Consider the following 27,907-nt stretch of genomic DNA (forward strand, 5'->3'; position numbering starts at 1 on the left):
CTGAGCCTGTGTTGGCACCATCTACATGCACAGGGTTTCACTGCTGCATTGTAGCTCACAAACATAGGTAAGAGTCACCACACTCTTTACTAAGTTGAGCATGGCTTTTAAAAATGTGTACCATTAAATGGGCTGTGGAGTCCAATTAGTGGGTGTGATCAGAATTTTTTTAAAAAAAAGCAGAATAGAAAGAAAAATGTCCAAATATATTGCAAAAGTTATGGATAAGTATTGTTTAGTGAAAATTCTTTTTTTTTCATAAAGCTTTTGTATTCATTTTATATACGTACTTTCACATATACATTATACACACATATATGTAAAATACATATGAGTGTGTGTGTGTGTGTGTGTGTGTGTGTGTGTGTGTGTGTTTGATGTAAAATGTTTTTCTTATTGTGGAACTTGGAAGAATAAGTTTAAAAGTTGTTGCCCTGGCCAGAGTAGCTCAGTTGGTTAGGCATCAACCTATATACCTAAGGGTTGCCAGTTCGATCCCTGGTCAGGGCACATGCCCAGATTGCAGGATCGATCCCCAGTGGGAGGTGTGCAGGAGGCAGCCAATCAATGTTTCACTCTCACATTAATGTTTCTCTCTCTCTCTCTTCCTCTCCTTTAAAAAAAATAAATTTAAGAGTTTTTTTTTTAAGAAAAATGTGTTTAATACCTCCTGTGCATGGGGCCCTTTCCAGTCTGCCTCAGAACTGTCCTCCTCATATCCTGTCTCAGTGCCTAGGGCCGGAGTCTGAGCCTTACCTACCTTGACTCCTTCGCCCAGGGCTGTGATGAGCTTGGCTCAGCAAGTCTGTGTAATTGAAGGCAGCCAGAAAAGAAAGAAGGAAAATATGGGGCCTGGGAGGGAGCTGGGGAGTCACATGGCAAGCTGGGGGGAGAGCTAGCATCAAAGCCCCCCTCCAAATTGCCCCACAACCCCTGAAGCTCAAACCCTGACCCTTCTCTGTCCACAGGCATCCCCTGCAGATGGGACCAGAAGGGGGCCTCCTGAGTCTTCCAAGGGTTCAGCCTGCCTCCCATGCAGGCCCAGGCCCAGGGGATGTCTTCATTGGTCTTCCACCTGCAAGTGGGGCTGAGGTCTGGTAGGGCAAGCTTGACCTCTGATGCCCTTGCCCCTGTATTCATTTCTTACTGCTGCTGTAGCAAGTCTCCACAAGCACAGTAGCTTAAAACAAGACTTCTTTTTCAGTTCTTGAGGTCAGAGTTCTGACGCAGGTCTAGTGAGCTGAAATCAAGGCTGGGTTCCTTCTGGAGGCTCCAGGGAAGAATTCCCTGGCTTCTTCCAGATTTTAGAGGCCACCCTCCCATAAACCTTGGCTCATGACCTGGTCCATTTCAAAGCCTTTTCACATCATATCACTTCTCTCTTGCTTCCCTCTTTCACTTAAAAAAAAAAAAGGTGTGTGTGTGTGTGTGTGTGTGTGTGTGTGTGTGTGTGTGTTTATTAATTTCAGAGAACTAGAGGGAGGAAAAGGGAGAGAAAGAAACATTCATGAGACAGAAACATTTTTCAGCTGCCTCCTGCACGCCCCCTCCTGAGGATCAAGCCCATGTGTCTTGATGGGGAACCGAGCTGGCCACCTCTTGGTGCATGGGACGACACTCAACCAACTGATCCACAGTGGCCAGGGCCCTCTTCCACTTTTTAAGGACCCCTATGATTACCTTTGGCCCACCTAGGACCCTCTCCCTATTTGTAAGGTCAGCTAATTAGCAACCTTAATTCCCCTTCGCATAGAACCTAACACAGTTACAGTTTCCAGAGATTAGGGCGTGGGCATATTTGGGGGACCATAATTTTGCCCACCACAGCCTCCATTCATCCCCTGCCCTGTGGGGCACCTAGTCCTACCCCAGGAAGACAGGAGCTCAGTTACCCTCCTGGCCTCTGCCCACCCAATAGGCCCTCTTAGCAAGAGAGTGGGCAGTTCAGACTCAGATGTGACTCAGCCTCACCTGTGCCTCTGAGGGTGCTGCCAAGGTTGGCCAGCTCTCTTGAGTCTGTCCCCCTCTTTCCAGGTACTTGGCCAGGAACTGGTCGGTGTAAATGGTACACAAAAGCCTTTGTACATTTGTAGGAGTTATTAGTACTGCTTTTGTATATGTGTACTCAGAACAGGACCCGGGTTTTTATAACTCGGTATAAAGCGGATCTTGAAAGTGGAAAAAAATTTTAAACAAGTAAACATTAAAGTTTTAAAAGGTTCAGTCGGGGGAGGTCATCTCTGTACTTTTCATTTGGGAAAAGAGCACCAAAGGGAAGCAGCATGGTGTTTTTTGCACAGCACTGCGGGGCCAGAGACCCGGAGAGAGCGTGGCGTGGCAACCACCCCTGTCCTCCAGGCGCTGTGGCTGCACCGCTGCTGTGTGGCTCTGTGCACGCTCCTCACCGCACTCCTGAACGGGTTTCTTACAGCTCGCCTGACCCAGGAGGTGCATCAGCAGATGGAGCCTGTGTGTGGGTGTGGATGGCACACCTGCTACTTGCAAGGCCTTGTTTGTTGTGTGGGAGGCACAAAGAGCAAAGATATGGGATCTTATCATTTTGGAGTTCCCTGGTCAATTTCTAGGACCACAACTTACAATAGATTTCTAAATGTACAGGTTTACCTTTTTAAAGGAATAACTATTTTTCAAAAGTGTTCCCTCCCCCTCCCTCACCCCGCCCCAGGGAGTGGGAGGACTCTTCCAATAGTCCTGAATATGCCTTGCCTTCAGAGTTCCATGCGCCTGGATGTTCTCCTCCAACACTGCTCTCCAGTAGATTCCTACCCAGATCTGACAATGTGGGGCACACATGAGGTGCCTGTCGACATTGCTCAGCTGGGTGCTGGCTGAGCAGCTGGTGTTTATTGCTCGTTCTGCCACCCTGGTGTGGCAAGTCCCATCAGTACTGCCATTAGAACAAGCAGGAACATAGATGAAAAGAGTAGCAACCAGTGGCTTTACGCAGAGAGCCTCCAGACTGTCACTGTCCCCTGGGCAATCATAGTCTTTGTGAGGTGGGAATGCATAAAGGCTGTCAGCCCCAACCTGAGCTGCAAGGAGGTCCTGCTGCTTCTGCCTGTCACACACAGGTATTAGGCAGGCAGAATGGAGTCCGCAGACAGCAGCGGGGGCTGAGCACACTTGCAAAGCCTCTAAAAATACTTCAATGGAATCATGGTCATATCTTTGCGAGAGAAACTTTGAAAAGAAAATATTCGGTCTATTTCTCAAAATTCTCTGAGGAAAATAGGATAAAACAGTTTACATGTTTTAGGAAGAAAAAATTAAGAAACCAACTTTTACAAAAAACAACCTCTTAGCCACACTAGTTGGCTGAATTCTTTATAAAGGCCTGGAATTCTTAGCAAATTTATGAGATTATGTACTATTGCTTGGTTATTTCTAGAGTCTTCTCCAGATTTATTTTATTTATTTTTAAACTTACTCCTATTTTTAATTGAATGTATTGGGGTGACATTGGTTAATATAAATATATAGATTTCAGGTGTACAATTCTATGATACACCATCCATATATTATATTGTGTGTTCACCACCCCAAGTCAAGTCTCCTTCCGTCACCATTTACCCCCTTCACCCTCCTCTCCAGATTTAAAGGTCAGTTTTCAGCACGTGCTCATTTAACCTCCCCCTGCCAGTCCACAGGGCTCTCACACCTCCCTTACCCATGTCACTGTGTTTCTAATGCCTGGCTCCTTCCATTTATTTTCTGAACCTGGTGTTTATTCTGACATGAATCTTTCAGTAAGAATTGGTTTCCAAAGTTTTAGTCTCAGGGATTGTCTAAGATTCCTACTCTAGCAGCCACCTACGCCGTGGTTGTTGAGCAGAAAACTTCCCAGGCACCTTGCGTCATTGCCTGGAAACCGCAAGCGCAGACAGGCTTCTTCTCACATCATTGCCTGATGTCTTTGCTCAGCAGACAGATGGACACATTGGGGTGCACAGGGTTTGGAAGTTGGGACTCTCAGCCTCTGGACTGAGACACGTCTGAAACCCAGGTGGGTTTCCTAGAATGGCAGCAGTCTGAGGTTGACTTGCATTTGCTAAATTCTACTTCAAATGATCTTCTGTAAAAAATTCTTAGGAGTTTTCTGGCATGTCTCTGCATACAGCTTCATCAAAAATCTAGTACAAGGTCAGGTTTTGCTGGATTTTTTTTTAAGAACTTGTGTAAAAGGGGAAACAAATATTTCTAGGATTTAGAATATACACTGAGGACACTGTTGATTGGACCTGCAGACTACTTTGCAGCCTGCCTCTGTGTTCCCTCTAGGCCGAAGCATGAAGGAGATTATCCATTCTATCCATCACTGGGGGACAGCTGATTAGGACCACATGGCTAGAGTTTAGACAAGAGTAACTTAACTCTTATCCATTCTCCTTTCCAAATACATGAAAGCTTGATGGAAGACATTCTTGATCTCTTTAAGCCCTGCCATTTCACATTTCCCTTCTAGAAACGTTTCTGTCATTAGACACCAAGGGACTTTGACTATAGAAAGTAGCACAGAAGTCACTCACATTGGTGGCATGGTTGGCAGTTGGGAGTGCTGCGATTTCTTTCCTAAGCCCCTGTCCCTGATCTTGTGTTCACCTAGTATGTTCCCAGGGAATTTCATCCTTAGCACTTGAAGGAACCTGCCAAATGTCCAATCCATTCCTTCAAGAGAAGAGCATTTCCTGACACCCCCTAGGCTCCATATCAGAAAATGTTGGATGCCAGCTCTCAGGAGCCACATTGCTAAGTTTTGCTAGCAAAAACACAATCTATAATAATAAAAGCGTAATATGCTAATTAGAGCGGACAGCTGAATGACCTTCCGGATGTCATTCTGGATGTCCTTCCGGACAAAGCCGCCATGGCGGGGGCCGAGGCAGAGGCGGTTAGGGGTGATCAGGCAGGCAGGGGAGCAGTTAGGGGCCATCAGGCAGGCAGGTGCGTGGTTAGGGGTGATCAGGCAGGCAGGTGAGCAGTTAGGGGTGATCGGATAGGTAGGTGAGCAGTTATGGGTGATCAGGCAGGCAGGCAGAGTGGTTAGGGGTGATCAGGCAGGCAGGCGAGTTGTTAAGTCCCGGATTGCGAGAGAGATGTCCCAGATTGCAAGAGGGTGCAGGCTGGGCTGAGGGATCCTCTCCTTCTGCCCATGCAAAAATTTCGTGCACTGGGCCTCTAGTCTATATAATAAAAGCATAATATGCTAATTAGACCAGATGTCCTTCCAGACATCCTTCCTTCCAGACAAAGTTGCAGCAGGCGGGGGCTGGCCATGGCAGAGGCGGCAGAGGCCCCTGGCCGCGGTGGCTCTTGGGGGAGGGTCTGGGGCCAAGGCCCTTGCACGAATTTCATGCATCAGGCCTCTAGTTGTACATAACCAGGCATTGTGTACAACTACATACATACTCAAAAATAATCAGAATGAACATAGTCTTGAATGAGCCATTTGGACACAACCTAAGACTTCAAAAAGTTTATAATTGCAGTAGAATCACAAAATCTCAAGATGGCAATAAAATGGACCTTATCCTTTCATTTCCCCCCTACAAGCAAGAAATGTGAAAAATAGTACATCAAAACTTTATGGTTTAAAGGTGTTTTGTTAAATCTGCTTCAAGTAATCTTTTAAGAAAAATGAGCAAGGGACTTTTTCAGGAGAAATCGCCTTCAACAGAAAAGGCTTTAAGTTTCTGACATTTTACAACTTTCTTTAACAATAATAATGAAGCACCTGTCCTGCCTGGAGATAAGAAGGTGCTCTGTTTTGGTCTTTATGGTCACTTTGGATACTCTTAAGTTTTCCTTTAGTATTTAAAATTTTTGTTGTTTGGTCATCTGATGCATTTTTGCTGGGTTACCGTGGCAGTCCTCTTGGCACACTCATTGTGCTATTTAAAGTCGGTGACTGCCCTAACCGGTTTGGCTCAGTGGATAGAGCGTCGGCCTGCGGACTGAAGGGTCCCGGGTTCGATTCCGGTCAAGGGCATGTACATTGGTTGCGGGCACATCCCCAGTAGGGGCTGTGCAGGAGGCAGCTGATCGATGTCTCTCTCTCATCGATGTTTCTAACTCTCTATCCCTCTCCCTTCCTCTCTGTGAAATATCAATAAAATATATTTAAAAAAAAAAATAAATAAATAAAGTCGGTGACTACTAAAGCCGAAACACACCTCCCTTCCTTCCTTCATCAAATATCAGTTAATAAGCTATAGTCAAAACAACATGATCTGGGGTTCAAATTGGGTTCAAATCCCCGTTCCAATACATGCTAGGCATTGGTATAAATCATTTCATAAGAATAATGGTTAACACGCTGGTCTTGCTCTATGCTGAACACTGTTCTAAGCACTTTGCATATGTTAACAGCTTCATTCTCACAACCACTCTGTGAAGTAACACTATCGTTTTCATTTCCTTTTCACAGAACAGCCAAGTAACGCGCCCATAGAACCAGTCATATAAATAGTACATATAGTCACAGAGCTAGTACACGGTAGAGAAGGTGGTTCCTGCCTTAACCACCTTCCATAGTCAGGAATTCTTATATGTAAAACCCTTAGTTTTTGTGTTTGGCCTGCAGTATGCATTGGGTAAGTGTTTACTATTATATCAGGGAGGCTGTGGCTGAGACAACCCTTGTGAGAACGATTTCAGGCTTTTAGTTGACTACACATTCATCAAGAAAATCCAGTCTTGGGTTGCATTAATAAATATAGAATATACCAAAGAAATGCATACATACACTTTGAATAATTATAAAGGCAGTGTTTATTAAAATATATTTAATTTTCAAAATTGAGCTATCAGTTGTCAAAGTGTGTATACATATTTTGAGGGACACCATATATAAAGTGTTCAGAATAGAGGGAGTACTAGTCTCACTGTTCAGGTTCACACTTCAAGAGGGACGATGGAAACAGGAATTCCAGACAAATTAACCTCTCTGAACTTCATTTTCATCATCTGTAAAATGGGTACCTGCCTCATGGGGTTGTGACCATAAAATAATTTGATGATTTCTTATTTTCATTGGTAAGGAACAATGAAAGAACTGAAATGTTTAATCTAAAAAAGTTAAAAAAATGAGTGGGAAAATAGGAAATATGACTGTGATGATCTCCTTCAAAGTTTTCTTAGGTTAGCAAGAGGTTAAGCCTCTATAATCCAAGATGGCAGAACTACTATCTAAGAATCAAAGAATTCAAGACGGGCAGATTCCAGCTTGATGTAAGGAAATGCTTTCTAACATGTAAAGCTATTCAAAACTGGAATGACTGTCTTATGAGATGGTGAGTTCTTCCTGTGTCTAGGCATTCCAGCACAGGACAGGTGCTCACTTGGTGGGACTGGACAAGAGGGTGCCCCAGGCACTCCCACTGTTGATATTCGATGCGGGCCCGGTGTGTGTCAACATCACTGGCTCAGGTTCATTACATATATCATCTCATTTCATTTCAATAACCCAATGGGATAAATTCTAATATCAGTCTCTTTTACAGGAAAGTCAGAAAAATTCCATACCAAGTTCAAGAATGCATACCTTTTAAATTATTAAGTTAAATTTTGGACCCAGATTGACTCCAAAGCCCCTGCTCTTTCCAACATGGCCTTGCCTGGGCTTGCCAGCCTACTTCTTCCAAGCTTTATGTCTAGAATAAACTGAAGTGGCAGAGAGTGGGAAGGCGCGAGGCGGGGCTCTGTGCAGGGTTGCAAACTGAAAGTGTTCAGGCCAGATTCAGCTAACATACATTTTGATTGGCAGGCATAGTGCTTTTGGCTGTCAGTATTTATAATTGGTGGAGTTTACATAAAAATCTGTCTTAAAGACTGGCAACTCATCACATTTGGCCCAAATTCCCACTTGGCAACAACTGGCTGCAGCATGCAGGGACTGCCTCTTTGTCACTGCCCCCACATTCTCAACTGCTACCACTCCTACTGCCTCTCATCCTGCTGCTATGCTCATCTGCCTGCCTTGCAGGGCCTCCAGAGGAATGTCACTGTGCTATGCCCATGTGACCATTTTAGTGAATACACACCAATCATAAGTTCAGGAGTAGGAAAGGGCCTGTCCCATTTTCTAGATGGGAAGTTGAGCTTGAGTCCCATGGTGGCACTGGGCGTCAGTGCAAGACCTCAACAGAATCCTGGCTACTGACCCCCTACTGCACACACTCTGGAGGAAATGTTCTCCTGATAGGCAGTATGGAGGCTGCTCTCTAAGAGAACCTGTGTCCCGGCTGGAGAGGAGACTAACCAAGTCCCTGCACTTGAGGGTTACTGTGTCCTTAGAAAGCATTTTATATCTAGTCTCCATAAAATAGGACTTTCTCTGGTTTGAGTGCTCTTGGTTCTGAGGGTTTTCAGAGACCCCTCAAGAGTTCCCAGCACCTTCTATCAGGGAGAGCTAAGCAGAAGTGTGAGGATTACTTATCAGTTTGTTATTTCATATTTCTAAGTTCTTTCAGAAGATCCCAGTTTAACCCTGTCTCTGTGCCACCAGTTTTATCACTGCTGTGAATATTTGAAGGTGTAGTTGTCACTCCCAAGTCATTAGGGGAGATTAGGACCAGATTTTGGTGTGGTGGAGAGAGAATGGTCAAAAAAATGGAATTCAGTTTAGGCTCAGCCATTAGTATAATTCCTGTGCTTGTGGGAAGGTTTCTCTCTGGGCCTCAGTTTCCTCTTCTGTAATATAAGAGGCAATGTTAGGGCATTTTAAAAGTCCATTAACAGTTTTACAAATTTATGATTCAAAAGTAGAGCTGGGAATAATAGGACTTGGAACATGGCCAAAAATCTTGGCAGTAGAAGGAAAAGTTACAGTAGTCCATCAGAGCTCCTTGCTTCTTCCTTTCCTTTCTCTTTCATTTCCTTCCTCCTTCTCTCCTTTCTTCCTCCCTTCCTTCTTTCCTTCCTTCTTTATTTTCTTACTTCCTTCTTTCCATCCATCCATCTCTCCATCGTCTCTTCTTTTTTCCCTTTCTTCCTCCTCCCCCTTTCTTCTTACCTTCCTTCCTGTCTTTCTTTCCTTTTGAGATGCTTTACTTGATCAAGATGAAGATATGACAGGTCATTCACTCAGTGAACATAGAAATCAGCTAAGCAGTTTTATGTGAACACCCAGGGAGCAAAGTTCTAGGAAGCATGGAAAGCCTGAAACCTTTGTTGCTTTCCCTGATCTTATAATCTAGTAACGTTTACCATCTACCCAGAACCCTACTCTCATGTAGATCTTCAACTAACTTCTTTAAATCCTATCTACACGTTTTTTTAAAATGCTGTCCCTATCCTCCCTCTAGGCAGAATTTAGTACTTGCTTTTTTCTCTAATTAACATGAAAAGCATCTGTAAGTGGAGGCACATGTGTTGACCATGCAACTAGATCGTCAGGATCTTGAGTTCCTGGACTGTGCTTTATGCGCTGTGCTGGATACATGATATATCCTAATTTAACTTTTTTTTTTTTTTTGCCTCATCTAATACCTTCTCCAGAAACATCAGTTGACTATGTGCTATGTGTCCAGCCTATGCTAGACACTGGGTTAAGATGATTGATCACCCTAGTCACCTGCTACAGCCACACACATTTCAAGGAACAAGCTCATAGAAGACGCAAGAAGATAGAGAGAGGGTGGCCCATCATCTCTGTTCTCTTCTCTCCTTTATAACTCTTGTCTTTTTCTCTTTCCTTGCTATCCAGTCCACAGTTATAAGTAGGCCAGTGGGCCTTCAAAGTGAGGCAAGGCAAAACTACATGTTTCTCTTTTAAAGTTAGGTAAGTAGTTGGGAAACAGCTTTTTTAGAAAGAGAAATTTCTTATTTTATACCACATACATAATACGTTTTTAATTTTTTTTTTTTTTAGTTTAGGATAGCATCTTGAGTTTGAAATGTAATGACCTTGCTTTAATAGAAATATTGTGTAAATTAGCTGTCCGGATGGCAGAAACTGGCAGCTGATATTCCTAGGTCAGCTGTCCTGGGATTATTCACTTTTGAATCTGGATACTGATTCATCACTAGTGGTGACAGTGGTAAATTACAACTGAAGTTTTGTGGTATTCATTTGGGTAATCAAGATAACTCACTAGGAAATATTTTATTTTATACTCTGTGTGGACCATAATACTCAGACACACCAGTCAAGTAACTTCTCATCTAAATGAAGACAGAGATACTTCACTATGTTTCCCACTGACCTGGGCTGCCAAGGGCAACTGAAGGAGTAATCAAGATGGCTTTGTCACAGGGGAAAATCCCACTTTTTGTGAGTTGCTCAACCAGAGGTGCAAAGGGGAGTGGGAGAAAAAGGTTGCAAGGGCCCATAAAGTGAGGAGTCCACACTGGATGATCTTCAGGCACTATTCCAGCGCAGAAAACAGTGGGTCACCACATCTAAGAAAGAGTCCAGAGTTCTGTTTTCTTCAAAATAAGATTTTTTAGGTATAATTCATATACCATACAATTTATTTAAAGTGTCCAGTTTCATTGTTTTTAGCATGTTGACAAATATATGCAATCCTCACCAGTCTGTCTTAGAACTTTACATTATCTCCAGAGTCCCCATACTCTTCAGCTATCCCTTCCCTGCCCCCCCACCCCCCATAACTTTCAGCCCTAAGCCACCACCAATGCACCAGAATAGATTTGCCTATTCTGGATTTTTCATGTAAATAAAATAATAAAATATATGACTTTTATTATTAAATAAAATGCATAAATATGTGCTATCTTCTTTCATTCAGCATAATGTTTCAAGGTACCATTATCAGTACTTTGTATCTTTATATTGCTGAATAATATTCCACTGTGGATCTACATTTCAGCTATCTATTTATCAGTACATGGACATTTGAGTAGTTTTCACTTTTTGGCTATTATGGATAGTTCTTCAATAAACATCCATTTAGAAGTTTTTGTGTAGACATACGTTTTCATCCTCTTGCATACATACCTAGGTGAGGAATTGCTGGGTCATATGTTTAATCATTTGAAGAACTGCCAGACTCTTTTCCAAAGTGACTGTACCATTTTACACAAACCAGCAGTGTATGAGGGTTTTGATTCCTCCACGTTCTTGCCAACACTTATTATTATGTCCTTTTTAATTCCGGCCATCCTGATGGGTTCGAAGCAGTATCTCATTGTGGTTTTGATTTGATTTCCCTGATGGCTCATGATGTTGAGCAATTGACCATATGTATATCTTCTTTGGAGAACTGTCTATTCAAATCCCTTTTCAATTTTTAAATTTGTTTTTTGTCTTTATTATTGAGTTGTGAAGATTCTTTAAATTTATTAATATTACATATCAATAGATTTCATATAATCATGTATTATAGATATATTTATATATTCTTAAAATTTATATATGTTTTAATATATTCTATATATAAATTTATCTCATATATTCTATATATAGGCCCTTTATCAGATATATAATTTGCACATATTTTCTCCCATTCTGTGGCTTCTCTTTTAAATTTCTTGTTAGTATATTTTGAAGCACAAAAGCTTTAAAATTGATGAAGTCCAATTGCTCTATTTTTTATTATTTTGTTGCTTGGATCATATGTAAGAAACTAATGGTAAATCTCAGATCTGAAGAATTACCTCTTTGATTTCTTTTAAGAGTTTTACAGTTTTAGCTCTTATATGTAGGTCTTTGATCCATTTGGCGTTAATATTTGTGTGTGATGTGAAGATCCAACTCCATTATTTTGTGGCAATGCTCCAGCACCATTTGTTGGAAAGACTATTCTTTTCCCATTTATGATCTTGGCACCTTTGTTGAAAATCAAGAGAGGAGTTCAGTGGAACTCAGTCTTGGGACAGACATACTCTCATTTCAGCCAGACCAAAGCCAGTTTAGTCACAGACCTTCCCAGATTCACCAGGGTGGGGATATTCCCCTCCTTAATGGGAGGTGCTGAATGTCTCATTACAAAGGGCAGAGAAAAGGGCAAAGAATTGGAATTAGTTTTACATTCAGTCTATTACAATGGTCAGTCAATATTTGTTCTTGAGTGACTACAGAGATAAGGGGAAAAGGACACTGAAGAGGGTGGCTGATACATGTCATCCTCTCCCTTTCCCCAACTCAGCTTCAGAGGAACTCCATCGAGATTGAGGTTAGGGAGAAAAATAAGAGGAGTTAAATTCACAGAGAGTCTAGGTATAGATTTGGAGACAGGGTCATTCTCCCTCTGACCCCACATCCCATCCTACATGTGCTCTGCCAAAGAACACAGCAAAGCATCCCTTCTCCTGGGGTGAAGGCCAGGGGAAGTGGGGGGCGGGGGAGGGGATAAAATAAAATAAAATCAACTGACCATAGACTCACGGGCTTATTTCTGGTCTCTTAGTTCCACTTCACTGATCTATATGTCTATCTTTATGCCAGTACAACACTGTCCTGATCACTATTGTTTATGGTTTTAGTGGTAACTTTTGAAATTGAGAAGTGTAAGTCCTCCAACTTTGTTTTCCTTTTACAAAATTGTTTTGACTATTCTGGGTCCTTGCAATTCTAAATTTTAAAATTGGCTTGCCAATTTCTACAAAGAAGTCAGCTGTAATTCTGATAAGAATGACATGAAATTTATAGATCAAATTGCATGGAATTTATAGATCATCTTAACAACAGGAAGTCTTCCAACCCATGAACATAGGACTTTTTCATTTATTTAGATCTTCAGTTTCTTTTCACAATTTGTTTAGTTTTCAAAGTATAACTTTTACACTTCTTTTGTTAAATATATTCCTAAATACTTTATTCTTTTTGATGCTATTGTAAGTAGAAATGTTTTCTTAATTTTATTTCCAGGTAGTTCATTACAAATATATTGAAGTAGAATTCAATTTTGTATATGTAATTTTTTGCTGAACTCATTTAGTAGTTCTATCAGTTTCTTAGTGAATTCATTAGGATTTTCTATATGCAAGATTGTGTCATCTGAATAGAGAAAATTTCACTTATTCCTTTCAAATCTGGATGCCTTTTATTTCTTTTTCTTGACTAATTACATTGGCTAGAATATTGCAATGTTATTTACAATAGCTATTGAATCTCTAGTATGATGTTGAATAGAAGTGAAAAGAATAGATAAGCTTATCTTGTTCCTAATCTTAGGGGGAAAGTATCCAGTATTTCACCATTAAGTATGATGCTAGCTGTTAAATTTTTTTTTTTTTTGTACATGCCCTTTATCAGGTTGAGGAAGTTTGCTACTATTCCTACTCTGTTGAGTATTTTTATCATGAAAAAGGGATTTGAATGTTGACAAATGCTTCTTCTGTATCTAATAAAATGATCATGTGGTGTTTGATTGTTATTCTATTGATATGGTATTTTAGTGACATTGATTTTTGGATGATAATGCCAATTCTTGCATTCCTGGAACAAATTCCACTTGGTCATAGCATATAATTACTTTTATATATTCAGTTTACTAGTATTTTGCTGAGCTTTTTTGCATCCACATTCATAAAAGACATTGATCTGTAGTTTCCTTGTGAAGTCTTTGGTTTTGGTGTCAAGGTAATAATGGCCTCGTAGAAAGAATTGGGAAGTTTTCCCTTCTGTTCTATATTTTAGAAAACTTTGTGCAGAATTTATATTAGTTCTTTGATAGAATTCACTTGCCATCTGGGCCTGGACTTTTCTTTGCGGGCAGTTGATTACTTTGTGGGCAGTTTAATTACTAATTCAATCTCTTCACCTATAGGTCTATTTAAGTTGTCTGTTTCTTGTTGCGGTAGTTTTATGTCTCTATAGGAGCTTGCCCATTTCATCTGTTATCTATTTGTTGGCATATAATTAGAATATTCCTTTATACTGCTTTCTATCTTAATAATGATAGAAATTTCTACTGTTACATTTCTGAATTTATTCATTTTAAAAACATATTTTTATTGATTTTAGAGAGGAAAGGAGAGGGAGAGATAGAAACATTAATGATGAGAGAGAATCATTGATTGGCTGCCTCCTGCATGCCCCCCACTAGGGGTCGAGCCCGCAACCCGAGCATGTGCCCTTGACTGGGAATCAAACTGTGACCTCCTGGTTCATAGGTCAATGCTGAACCACTGGGTCACACTGGCTGGGTTGATTTTATTCATTTGTCTTCCCTCTTTTTTCCTTGTTTGTCTGGCTAGAGGTTTGTCAATTGTGCTTATCTTTTCAAAGAACTGGCCTTTGGTTTCATGGATTTTTCTCTATTGTTTTTCTGTTCTCTAATTCACTAATTTCCACTCTAATCTTTTATTTCCTCCCTTCTGCTTCCTTCAGTTTGCTGTTCTTTATATAGAATTCTAAAGTGGAAATTAGGATATTGGTTTGAGATCTTTCTCCTTTTTCAATCTACGCACAGAGCCGTAAATTTCCCTCTAAACATTGTTTTAGCTCCATCCCATAAGTTTAGTGTGTTGTGTCTTCATTTTTATTCATCTCAAAGTATTTTAATTTCCCTTTTAGTTTCTTCTTTGATTCATTAGTTGTTTAATTCCACATATTTTTTAGTTTCCCAAGTTTCTTTCTGTTAATTATTTCAAATTTTATTTCACTGTAGTCATAGATCATACTTTGTATTATAAATATCCCTTTAAATTTATTGAGGTTTGTTTTATGGCCTAAAGTATAGTTTATTCTAGAGGATGTTCCATGTGCACTTGAGAAAAATGTATATTCTGCTGTGACGGATGGAGCATTCTATAGATGTCAGTTAGGTCTGGGTGATTATTAGTGTTGTTCAAGTCCTCTACTTCCATTTTGATCCTCTTTCTAGTTATTCTACCCATTATTGAAAGTGGGATACTATAATCTTCTATTATTGTTAAATTATCTATTTCTATCTTCATTTCTGACGTATATTTCAGTGCTCTGTTGTTAGTTGAATATATGTTTATAATTATTACTAGAGTCCCAGTGCATAAAATTCGTGCACGGGGGCGGGGGGGGGGGAGGGGCTGTGTCCCTCAGCCCAGCCTGCACCCTCTCCAATCTGGGACCCCTCGAGGGATGTCCTACCGGGATCGGGCCTAAACGGGCAGTTGGACATCCCTCTCACAATCCAGGACTGCTGGCTCCCAACTGCTCGCCTGCCTGCCTCCCTGATTGCCCCTAACCACTTCTGCCTGCCAGCTTGATCACCCCCTAACCACTCCCCTGACAACCTGATTGATGCCTAACTGCTCCCCTGCCAGCCTGTTTGCCCCTAACTGCCCTCCCCTGCAGGCCTGGTCACCCCAAACTGCTCTCCCCTGAAGGCCTGGTCCCCCCAACTCCTCTCCCCTCCTGGCCTGATCGCCCACAACTGCCCTCCCTTGCAGGCCTGGTCCCTCCCAACTGCCCTCCCTTGCTGGCCATCTTGTGGTGGCCATCTTGTGTCCGCATGGGGGCAGCCATCTTGTGTGTTGGAGTGATGGCCAATTTGCATATTACTCTTTTATTAGATAGGATAGAGGCCTGGTGCATGGGTGGGGGCCAGCTGGTTTGCCCTGAAGGGTGTCCCTGATCAAAGTAGGGGTTCCCTTGGGATGTGGGATGGCCTGGGCGAGGGTCCTGTGGTAGTTTGCAGGCCAGTCACACCCCCTGGCAACCCAAGCAGAGGCCCTGGTATCTGGGATTTATTTATCTTCAATAATTGAAACTTTGTAGCCTTGAGCGGAGCCAAGCCTCCTGCTTGCTCCGTGGCTGCAGCCATTTTTGTTGGGATTTATTTATCTTCTATAATTGAAACTTTGTAGCCTTGAGTGGAGGCCTAGGCCGGCCAGGGTGTGCAGAAAGCTTGGCTTCCTCCATTACCGGGGAAACCCAAGCCTCTTGCTTGCTCTGTGGCCGCAGACATCTTGGTTGGGTTAATTTGCCTACTCACTCCTGATTGGCTGGTGGGCATGGCTTGTGGGTGTAGCGGAGTGATGGTTAATTTGCATATTACTCTTTTATTAGATAGGATAACTTCCTGGTTGATTGACCTTATTATTATTAGAAAATGTCCTTCTTTATATCTAGTAACATTTCTAGTTTTAAAGTCTATCTTATCTAATATTAGTATAGCTACTTCAGCTTTCTTGTGGTTACTCCTGTGAAGAAATTGCTTCTTAGCCACCTTTTTGACTCACATTTCAAATGAAATATTTCACCAGTTAACAAACTCTCATTGGGCTGTAGGTATAGTCTACAACACAAAGACGTGTGTGATGTGAAAACTCTTGTGTCTAGATAGAGCTCTCTCATGGGATTGCTTAATTGCTTAATTGTCCTCTTCACTTCATCCTCAACAAATTTAAAACATATCCTCTTTTAAAATAAGTAGGAGTCCTTATGACCACAACTGAAAGTTAAGGAAAATGAAATTAAAGGAAAAGGAAATCAGGAAACATTTATGAATTTCATAAGAATAAACAAGTGCTAGTCCCTAGCCGGGTGGCTCAGTTGGTTGAAGCATTGTCCTGTACACCAAAAGGTTGAAGCATTGTCCTGTACACAGGCTAGATTCTCAGTCAGAGCACATACCTCAGTTGTGGGTTTGATCCCTGGTAGGGAAGCAGGAAACAGCTGATTGATGATTCTCTCTGTTTCTCTATTTCTCTCTCTCTCTTCCTCTCTAAAATTAGTAAAAAACAAAACAAAACAACACACACACACACACACACACACACAAGCATATCCTCAGGTGAAGATTTTTTTAAAGTGCTAATAAACGAGATATTTACTCTTGAACCCCTCAAGTCAGAAAAGCTCCCTGAATTTTTTGGATCATTCACTTGCTCCGAACCTACTAAAAGAATTCCGAGTTGATGACAGTGGGAAACAGAGTAGAGTGAGGATGGCACACTGGGGCCTCTGTCTGAGTGCCCTAATGTGCCAGAGTATTATAGATTTCAAAAGGAAGAAAAAAAAAGATTTTAAAAAAATAGATGTAATCCCATTCTGAGCAAGGGTCCCTGTCTGATCTTTCCCTGTGTCTGAGCCCACTTGTTTTGAAGGATGACAACCCAGATACTCCCATTAGATGAGAAAACCTCATCTACTGTGCCAGTTTCCTGTCACTGCTTTGAGCTCCAATAATTCAGGGAGAGGAGGGTGGCGTGACCTCTACCTAGCTGTGTGTTGGCATGAGTCCCTGGTGACAGTGTGTCTGAGCCGCTGGGACACTGGCAATCTTTGGAGTAGCTCTTCCTCACGCTTTCAACAACTAGCCAATTTGGTCTCAGGAAACCACTCTGCAGTGGTGGCTTGGTTTGGAAGTCATTTTTAATTTTGTGACAAAGACAAATGTGTCCTATGGGAATAGTAAGTGGTTTTACTCGTGATATTAATGGAACTGTGACCTCTTCTGTATCTATGATCCTGCAAAACAAAAAATGTTTGTATTCTAATATGTCAGGCAAGTTCATTCTTAGCCCTTCCTTGAAGCAAACTGCAGAGGAAATATACTATTAATAAGCCCAGAGAATATTGTTTGTGAGTGTGTGTGTATGTATCTAGTCATGAGCTCATTTGCAAACACAGTGGATACAAATTGTGTTTTGAATTATGTTAGGATGGACCCAACTCATTGGTTCTGACATCTTTGAACAGAATTGCAGTGGGCCCAGTGCTGAAATCGGTATTGAATTTTAAAGGGCAATAGCTGTAATAAAATTCAAGTGTTTAGGGGAACTAACGTAACAAAGAAAAAAAGAAATCCAAAGCCACAGTGAATGAACCTCTTATGTTTTCATTTGGGATTGGTATTCATTAGCCTAGAAGTGACTAGGCTGATGTTTACTATTTCCTGTAAGAACTTTTATACCAATGTCCTTGGTTGAAAATGGTTGCTTAAGGAGACAGTAAATTAAATGTGAAGGATTTACAGTTTAGTTACATGAATTAAACCATTTCCTGGTGTTTGTGTTTACCTTGGTACTTACAAAGGAGACAAAATATAGATTCACAGGAGGAAGGAAAGGAATGATCAAATACCAATAGCCTCTGCCCGATTGTCTAGCTCAGCAAATTTATTTAGGAGATGAATTTCGTGCTGATGTTGAATCTTTGTCCCTGTTAATTGGCTTTTCCTCCTTGCATATGCTATTGCACACATTGAGCTTTCCTAAACAGACTTGTAACTATTCAATGTGATGGTTAATATCTCATTCCATTATATTGGACAAAACTAAATCAGATGCAAATTTTATACTTTTCCTCAAGTAAAAATGGATGGTGCTTTATAATTTGAGACTTAAATTCAATACTTGAAAATGTTATTATAGTCCTGGCCGGTGTGGCTCTGTTGGTTGGCTGCCATCCTCTGCACTGAAAGGTTGCAGGTTCGATTCCCCATCAGGGCACATGCCCAGGTTGTGGCCTCAATCCCCAGTAGGGGGCGTGCAGGAGGCAACAGATCAATATTTCACTCTAGATGTTTCTCTCTCTCCCTTCCTCTCTCTCTAAAATCAACAAAAAATAATCTTTTTTAAAAATGTTGTTGTAAAGTAATACGCAATCATTCTAGAAAAACTGACAAATACAGAAGGTAAATGAGAAAATAACCAATGAAGCCACGACTCAAAGATAATCATTAACATTTTAATATATGTATTTTGTCTTTTTTTGGTGGCATTATATGAATATATAACTTTTAATAGTTAACAGTTAATATCATGAGTATAATTTGTGATTTTTATATATCCTAACCCCCTCTTTCCAATAAGTTCAAATTTCTCATAATAATAATACTCACACATATATAGTACTAATCTGCCAGGCACTATTCTAAGCACATACATTAATTCATGTAAGCCTCATTCTAACCCTTTAAAGTAGATTTTATGAGTGAGATACAGGGTAAAATGATCTACTCAAAGTCTCACAACTAGTAAGGGGCAGAGCCAGGATTCAGACTCAGGTTGTAAAGTGTGTGCTTTTAATCACCATGATCTAATCACCAGCTTTGCATCTGACTGTCCACTTCTGAAAGGCCCTGACCCAAAGCTGCTTTATTTTCTTCTCAGAATTCCTCTAAGTCTAGAAAGTATGACATGCCACATACTTTCCTTGGAACATGTGAAAATCAGCCCTGTCTCTGAAAAACAATTGCCACATACAGCCCTTCCTGTGGGGAGCCCTCCCTCAAGAGAAGGCTAGTGATCTAGTCCCAAGGAGAAACTGGCTTCCAGGCCTGGCTCTGTTCATGTCCACACAACTGATTTCATCTCTTTACACCTCTGTTTTCTCATCTATGAAGTGATGGGGCCATACAGCCTTTCATTCATTTATTGGCTCATTCATTCATTTACTACACATTAAGCAATCTTGCCTCTATTTCCTCTCCTCTAGGAGTTCATCATCCAATGTGTAGCCAGAGAAGTAAACTGCCAGTTCAGTGTGTGAAGTGTGGTGATAGAAGAATGCTGGGGAGTTGGAAAGCTCTTAAGATGGGCTGGGGCTGAGAGGGGTTAAGGAAGGGGCTAGCCTGCAAGGCTTCCCAGAGGATGAGTAGGAATGATTTAGTTATTTAGGGGCATAAGACATATGCTGTGATGATAGGGTCTCTCTAAGGACCTCTCTAGGGTGTTTTAAACCATCTCATTCTCAGCAGGCTACCACAGTGTCAGCAATGGCACCTTTTTTTTTTTTTTTTTTTTTTTTTTTGCTTAAAATTACAGGAATTTATTGTCTCACATTCTAGACCAGGGGTGGGCAAACTTTTTGACTCGAGGGCCACAATGGGTTCTTAAACTGGACCGGAGGGCCGGAACAAAAGCATGGATGGAGTGTTTGTGTGAACTAATATAAATTCAAAGTAAACATCATTACATAAAAGGGTACGGTCTTTTTTTATTTATTTATTTCAATAGTTTTATTCATTTCAAACTGTGCTCTGATACTGTGCTCTCCAGGGGTGTGTCTCCCTACATCACAACAATAACGTGTCTACGCATTCCCAGGGTGATGTCGGGAGACGCGTCCGCGGGCATTACAAGGAGCCTCTGGAAGATTGAGAGGTTGTTCCTTCTACTGAATGGGCGGATATAAATCCGCTCACTCAGAAGAAGGAGCTGCGGCCGTGTTTCCCGACGTTGCCATGTTAACACTGCTGCTGGTGAAGGAGCGGAGGGGAGAGCAAGAGAACCCTCCGCTCTTTTGGCTCCGCGGGCCGGATAGAACAGCTGAAAGGGCCGGATCCGGCCCGAGGGCCGTAGTTTGCCCACGGCTGTTCTAGAGACTAGAGGTCTGAAATCAAGGTGTCAGCTGCTCTATGTTTCCTTGAAACCTGAAGGGGAGCACCCTTCCCATACCTCTTGTGACCTTCTGGTGGTTGCTGGCTGTCCTTGGCTTCCCTTGCCTTAAAGCTTCATCATTCCAGTCTCTGCCATTGTCTTCACATGGCATTCTCCCATGTGTCGGTCTTCAATGGCCAACTTTTTATAAGGACACCAGTTATATTGGCCAGGGGCCCACTTTACTTAATTGAAGTAATTACATTGGCAATAACCTTCATTTGACCCAAATAAGGTTACATTCTGAAGTACTGGGATTACAACATACCATTTTGGGGAAACACAGTTCAACCCATAACAATCACTGGAGCCACCACTGAGCCTAGGCAACCATTCCCTACTTACCAGTGTGTAGCCAGAGAAGTAAACTGCCAGTTTACTTCTAGTTTCTCCAATTCATTTTCCACTCAGCATCCAGAATGAGCTTCCTCAACTCCAGCAAGCTGGTGGGGGCCTAATTAGTTCCTTCAGGTCCAGACAGAGAGATTTAACATAGGCCTTCTTTCCATCTGGGCATCTCAGGCTGAAACCAAGGGGAGAAGATGGGAACACAGTAACTCCTGAAGAGATCACTGTCAGTGGATTTCCAAGGGCAAGGGAATGGTACATGTGAGGATGTTTCTAATAGAATCTGATGCTCATTCTTGTCCCCAGAAGAATTACAGAGAAGCTAAGCAGGTGGCTTGAATCCTAATGGCCTCTGAGACTGGCCAAATGCCATACTTTAAAGTATGGTATCTTGGTGACGATTTAAAGCACTTTCCTGACCTCTTTCCATGCACTTGCTCATATTTTCTGTTAGTAGAGAAGTGGTTCACACCAAAGACACAGACCTCTAAGAGTATGGAATTAATGCAGTATTCCCCACCACTACTCCAGACTCTCCGCACCCCCTAACCTTTAATGCTTTGGTCATTCAAATGCTAATCACTTTTCAACTTGACACCTTCCCATCATCTCTGTGTCTTCTGTGCTCCAAAGATAGCTGATCATTGCATCTTCCTTTGACTTCTTACAAAGGCTCTAGAGGGGCTTCCTGAGGCACTTCGCATAGCTGTGGTGAGGAGTTTATACAGAATATTCTTCTTTCTCTCTCACTTGCATTTTTATAGCTTTTCCCCATACTGGTCTAACTCTCTTTACCCCCCTGCCTCCCCATCACAATTGCATATTAGGTCATATGGGCAATCTAACAGAAGGCCAAGACCTGAATTTTAAAAAATAAACAAATCCTATCTAATAAAGGAGTAATATTCGACCACACCCACAAGCCACGCCCACCAGCCAATCAGGAATGAGTATGCAAATTAACCCAACCAAGATGGCTACGGCCACAGAGGGAGCAGGAGGCTTGGGTTTCCCCAGCAATGGAGGAAGCCAAGCTTTCCACCTGCCCTGGCCTGCCTTGGCCTATGCTTAAGGCTACAAAGTTTCAATTATAGAAGATAAATAAATCCCAGATACCAGGGCCTCCGCTTGGGTCACCGGGGGGCATGGCCGGCCTGCAAACCACCATAGGTCCTTCACCCAGGCTGCCCCACACCCCAAGGGAACCCCCACCCTGATCCAGGACACACTTCAGGGCAAACCAGCTGGCCCCCACCCATGCACCAGGCCTCTATCCTATCTAATCCTATCTAATAAAAGAGTAATATGCAAATTGACCATCACTCCAACACAAAAAATGGCTGCCCCCATGTGGTCAAAGATGACTGCCCCCATGTGGACACAAGATGGCCACCACAAGATGGGCAGCAGGGGACGGCAGTTGGGAGGAACCAGGTCAGCAAGGGAGGGCAGTTGTGGGCGATCAGGCCAGCAGGGGAGGGCAGTTGAGAGGGACCAGGCCTACAAGGGAGGGCAGTTAGGGATGACCAGGCCAGTAGAAGAGGGAAGTTGGGGGTGACCAGGCCTGTGGGGAAGGGCAGTTGGGGGGGACCCAGGCCTGTAGGGGAGAGCAGTTGGGGGGGACCAGGCCTGCAGGGGAGGGCAGTTAGGGGTGACCAGGCCTGCAGGGGAGGGCAGTTAGGGGCAAACAGGCTGGCAGGAGAGCAGTTAGGCATTGATCAGGCTGGCAGGGGAGTGGTTAGGGGGTGATCAGGCTGGCAGGCAGAAGCGAGTAGGGGCAATCAGGAAGGCAGGCAGGTGAGCAGTTGGGAGCCAGCAGTCCTGGATTGTGAGAGGGATGTCCGACTGCCCATTTAGGCCTGATCCAGGTAGGACATCCCTCGAGGGGTCCCAGATTGGAGAGGGTGGAGGCTGGGCTGAGGGACACCCCTCTCTCCTGTGCATGAATTTCGTGCACTGGGCCTCCAGTAAATAAATAAGAATGTAAATGTGTGGATTACATTATGGGATGATGTATTGTGGCAGCGTCCATATTGCCTCACCAGCTATGGGGTCTAGATGTTTGTAATATAATCATTGATGTATACATATATTTCTCCATTTTCTTCTCATTCAGATACAGGTCGACCTTTCGTGGAGATGCACACTGAAATACCTGAAATGATATATATGACTGAAGGAAGGGCGTTAGTCATTCCCTGCCGGGTTACGTCACCTAACATCACTGTTACTTTAAAAAAGGTAAAGTTAAGCAATGCTATTCTCAGAATATTTTTACTGCAAATGAGCATAGTGAATTAATTGATTTTTTTTTCTTACAGACAGTTGGGCTTCTCGGTGGGCTTTTAAGTCATGTCCTTTTACCATAAAGCATGAGTACTACATGTTATACCATGCATGTATTTAAATGGAATAAAATGATCATGTCTTAAGCATAAATCAATGTGAACAATGAAAGAACTAAAATCATGAAAATTTTTGTATTTGCCACAAATCCAAGTATCTGCAAAGGTGAGAAAAAGCAATTCTATTGCTTACACAAATGATAACTTGGCAGAGTGGCGAATCCAGATTTTCGCTAAAGACAGAGCTGTCAGGCAGGTGCCCACCCCAGCTCCCACCTTTGGCCTGAGCCAGGAAATACTTGGTAACAAAAGGCTTTGCTCCTGCTGGGCATCCAAACGTAGCCTCTTGGGGGTGGGGACGGGGCAGGAAAAGAATGTTATAAATGAGATTTTTCTTCCTATTATGTTGTAAGATGTTCATGAGGATAAGAAAAAAAGATTTAGGGTCAAAATTAATAAAAACAAATGCTTAACTGTGGCAGTCCCATGAATTCACCATCTACAGGAGTTTAGGAACACACTAAGACTAGGAATTGAATAACAGCTCCTATACTAAGAAGAAAAAAACACACTAGTGAATCCTGAGAGCTTAGAGCTTTAAAAGAAAAGGTTAAGGCTGTCCCACCACACAGTAGCTATTCAGGGTGTGTGTGTGTGGTGATGGTCAATTGGAGAAGTTTAAGGTGATTTGCAGTATCCCCTAAGGACCTTGGATACTGAGATGTGATGGGGTATCTATCTCCCTGTTGTCTTCCTTTGCATCCACTCTCCTATGTTGTTCATTAAAGCCTTCATTACAGTCCATCAGAGACAGGTTTGGGCTTCTATTACATCTGTGCATCATTGCCAGAAAATATAAAATCCTTGTGTGTCAGAGTTGGAAATAGCAGAGGAGTCTAACTCCATTGGTCTTAGGAAAAACCTGAGAGTAAGGGACCCGTATCCAGACTTCTTCAGTGCACTTGCTGTAATTGCCTCGATTGCATTGGAGGAAGCTCCGTGTGGTTAAGAACAGAGTCCCAGGCCTCCCTACATGGCTTCTTACCACCCTACACTTACCTGCTGGACAAACTGGCAAGTGACCAACCCTCGCTCTACCTCAGCATCCTCATTTTAGAGATGGGAGCAATTGCAGCAGCACCTACCTCACATAGTTGTTAGGAAGGCCAAGTGAGGTAATCTATGGAAAGCACTCGGAACAATGCCAGGTGCACGTAAGCCCTAATCAAGGGTGAGCAATTGTATTATTTAATACTCAATACTGGATTACTATCAAGTTGTGTTTTCAATAGCATGGCATTACTCCTCTTAGTCTGATATGTTAATTGCTATGTGATTGATATGAAACGTCTCTGTTTCATGCAAGCCTCCTGTTTTTTGCCCTAATCCAGATCTGCTGCAAGGAACATTCCCAAATTCCCACATGTAAAATTTTGGGGGGTGAGGGGAGTTTATTTATTCTGTTTTTCTACCTAAGATCAATGAGAGAGAGAGAGAAGCTCTAACAGGGATTCTGGTTTGACACATATTTACTGAAAATAATCTAACCTATTACATATATATGCTGACATGAAATTAATATAAGGTCCCTTCCATTTCTCTTATTGGACCTTTTCTTCCAATTTGCTACCCGCTCCCTCTCCTTTTCCTATTGCCTGCTTTTTCAGAGCCATTACCTGCTGGAGACAGGCCTCCCTGTCAGTCCTTTCTTTCAAGGCCCCCATTCTCCTGCCTCTATAATATGTGCAGCCACTGCCGCAGCTGACGAGCTACATAATCTTTTGCAGTTTTAGCTCTTGACAGCTAAAAATAAAGTAATTTGTCAATGAAACCCTGCTGGTGGCAGTAATGGATAGATTGGAATAAGATAAACACTTTAGAGGGAATTTTACTGTTTTTAAGCTGTGCTGAGGAAATCTGTCAGCAACCCATCTTTCAGATTCAGCACATTTTCACATATTTTTAAACCATCGTGATTTCAATCCCTGACTTAATTTTTTTCTGAATTTTTTCCTTAATAGTTTGCACTAAGTTAGAATATTGATTTTCCCCACTGAATGCAAAGCATCCCTAAGTTTGCAGAGAGATCCTGATTTACTAAAACATGAAATGCACCCTTCAGTCTCTTTCAGTTCTTCATAAGCAGGATGTCATTCATTTCAAACCCAAGTAACACTCAGGTAACATATTTGCATATCCAGACATTCACTGGGACAGAGGCACTGGTGACTTTGGGGATAGAAATTCAGCTCCGGGACCACAAATTCTAGCCAGATTAGCTTCTTCAACAAGTAATATAAACAAATGATAAATGGACAGAGTGATGTAAGGTATACTTTTTAAAAGAAGATAGAAAAAATTCGAAACTTCTTCATGGCGGTTTGGCCTTTCCTTTAGGTAATCTGCACCAGGCTGGCAACCTGGCATCAGGGGACTGGGCAGGGCCTATCTGTGAAGCACTGATCCTTTAAAACATCTAATCCCAAGGCAGACTGTTTATACTATAGTCTTTAAAAATGAAGTCCTTGGGGCCTAGAAGAAGGCATAAGGGGAGAATCAGATGTTGGATTCTTCTCTTCTATTTGGACTCACTGTGCTTGGGAACACTTCAAAGAATTGGAGAGCACTCCAGCCATCACAGTGCCTCCAGCCCTTGCATCTGCTGGCGGCTGTCTTCACTGTTGGCAGCCTCAGCTTGCGGAGGGGCGGGGGTCCCCTCCAGAGGCAGTCGGTGCCTTTGGCCTTCTCAGAATGACAACCCAGTGTATGCTCTGAATCTTGGAGGATCTGGAAGGATCCAGTCCTTTAAAGACTGTTGCCTCTAGTGAATCATGCAAAATAGGAGGACAACTTACAGCTTGTTAACAGTTCCAGATAAAGACATTCATGAGGATATCCTGGCAGCCCCAGTGGAAAAAAAACACTTAATTGGTTTCTCTATTGGGTATCAGGCCAGTTTATTACTAAGGTTCTCAGAGGCCAAAGAGACACGGGCTCCCACTAGAAGTCTGACCTGACCACTGGGCCCATCCTAGGTAGGTGCAGCTTGTTGCTAAGGCTGATAATCAATTATTATAATTACTCTAATTTATCATAATAAATATATACATTGCTACATATAAAGAAAACTGAAGACTTACTTATAATAAACTGGATTTTTTTTACCTGTGTTATTTGTGTTTTAAATGAAAATTATGTTTTCAAAACCTACTAGTGAACACTACTGCCACGGTGTCAATATGATTTTGTTAAAGCATGTTCCTTCCTTTTCAGATTCCATTTCAGACTCTGACCCCTGATGGAAAAAGAATAACCTGGGACAGTAGGAAGGGCTTTTTAATTTCAAATGCAACATACAAAGAAATAGGCCTTCTGACCTGTGAGGCAACAGTCAACGGACATTTGTACCAGACAAACTATCTCACATATCGACAAAGTAAGTGATGTTCCAAAGACATGAACATAAACCAGAATGCTCAAGGGTTTAATCTGCTTAATGAAACCTTGATTTTTAAAAATGTTATTTCTTATACTTGCAGCCACTACCATCTTAGATGTCCAAATGAGCACACCAAGCCCTGTCAAGTTACTTAGAGGTCATACTCTGACCCTCAACTGTACTGTCACCACACCCTTCAATACGAGAGTACAAATAAACTGGACTTATCCTGGTGAAGTGAGTGACCAGTTTTTCTATTTCTTCTGTAGGATAGGATTTATTTTCAGTAATTGAAATGCCACTGTGTTTTTGCAATGGGAAAATCAGAATATTTGACTCCTATGGCAGTTTGAGTCAATAAAGAAGCTTTGGGTTTGGTGGGTGCTTTCCTTGCCTGGCATTTCATGAATCTGGTAGGCATAGATATGGTCTTTTGATGTCCAGAGGTTTTGTTTTGAAGTGTATAGACTGGTATTTCTATTGCATGATTCTGAGTGGAAAAAGGGATTGTTTCATCCTTGGAAACCATTCTCTAGGATTTAGAGATGAGAGAGAAATTTATCACTAATGCCAGGCAGGGACTATCTTTTGTAACAACAACAACAAAAAGTTGTCAGCGCATTAATTTAAGATACTGCAGACAGTCAGGCTCCTGATTGGAGCATGTTTGGAAAAGATAATACAACCCAGCCATCCAGTGTTCCATTTGTTAAGTGACAAAGAGCAATTCTGTCCTTCAGAAAAATGAGAATGAAGACTGAGTTGGGTTCCCTTACAAAGTTAAACATCCTTGCAAACAATTATTTTAAAAATGTGTAGATGGAGAACCTATGATAAACTGTTCAGAAATGTTTGACAGTAGGTCCAGCCTCCATTTCTTGTGTATCAGTATGAGTTATGTGGCATATCCCAAGTACAGTCATCTGTTACGCTATTCAGATCACCCAATCACCAAGTTCACTTATGATTAAATTATGTGCGAAAGTTTAATGCATCAGCCCCAAGCTATTGTTTTTCATCAACATTTCTTGCCATGGAAATTGAATAACTTAGCAATAAAAAGGTGTAACAAGTGCCCTGTAGGAACACATTAAGGATACATTAGTCAAAGAATTTTCTAGAAAATGGTATTGTTTCATTTAAATAGAAATGCTACGACTTATTGCAATATTTTCTGGGTTTTGATAGAAATTGAATATTCTTGATCAATCAAATATTCTGAATAAATGCCAAAAGGGGAAAAACTTTTATCCTGTTAGTGTTGCTGCTGTAAGTAAGAGAGTGATGATACATCTGTTTAAAGACAATAACCTTCTAAAATGGCACTGTCCAGTAGAACTTCCTGTGATGGAAATACTTTATATCTCTGTATCCGATACAGTAACCACTAGCCACATATGGTTATGAGCACTCCGAATATGGCTGGTGTGACTGAGGAACTGAATTTTTAGTTTTGTTTACTTTTAACTTAAATAGCTGCATG

The 27,907-nt window shown here is 41.8% G+C and overlaps 1 protein-coding gene across 4 annotated transcripts in view; it reads left to right on the forward strand.

Moving 5' to 3' along the window:
- FLT1 (fms related receptor tyrosine kinase 1) overlaps positions 1–27,907 on the forward strand; it is a 215,233-nt gene that overhangs the window by 39,497 nt on the left and 147,829 nt on the right. For all 4 annotated transcript variants that reach the window (XR_013960060.1, XM_080658492.1, XM_080658494.1 and 1 more), the window contains 3 exons: positions 22,757–22,881; positions 26,259–26,421; positions 26,525–26,661. Coding sequence is in view for 3 of the 4 variants with exons in the window: in XM_080658492.1 (XP_080514618.1) it covers positions 22,757–22,881; positions 26,259–26,421; positions 26,525–26,661 (425 nt within the window). In the remaining variant the exon portion in view is untranslated. The remainder of the gene's footprint in view (positions 1–22,756; positions 22,882–26,258; positions 26,422–26,524; positions 26,662–27,907) is intronic.

The sequence above is a fragment of the Plecotus auritus genome, assembly GCF_963455305.1.
Source record: "Plecotus auritus genome assembly, chromosome: 3".
NCBI classification, from domain to species: domain Eukaryota; kingdom Metazoa; phylum Chordata; class Mammalia; order Chiroptera; family Vespertilionidae; genus Plecotus; species Plecotus auritus.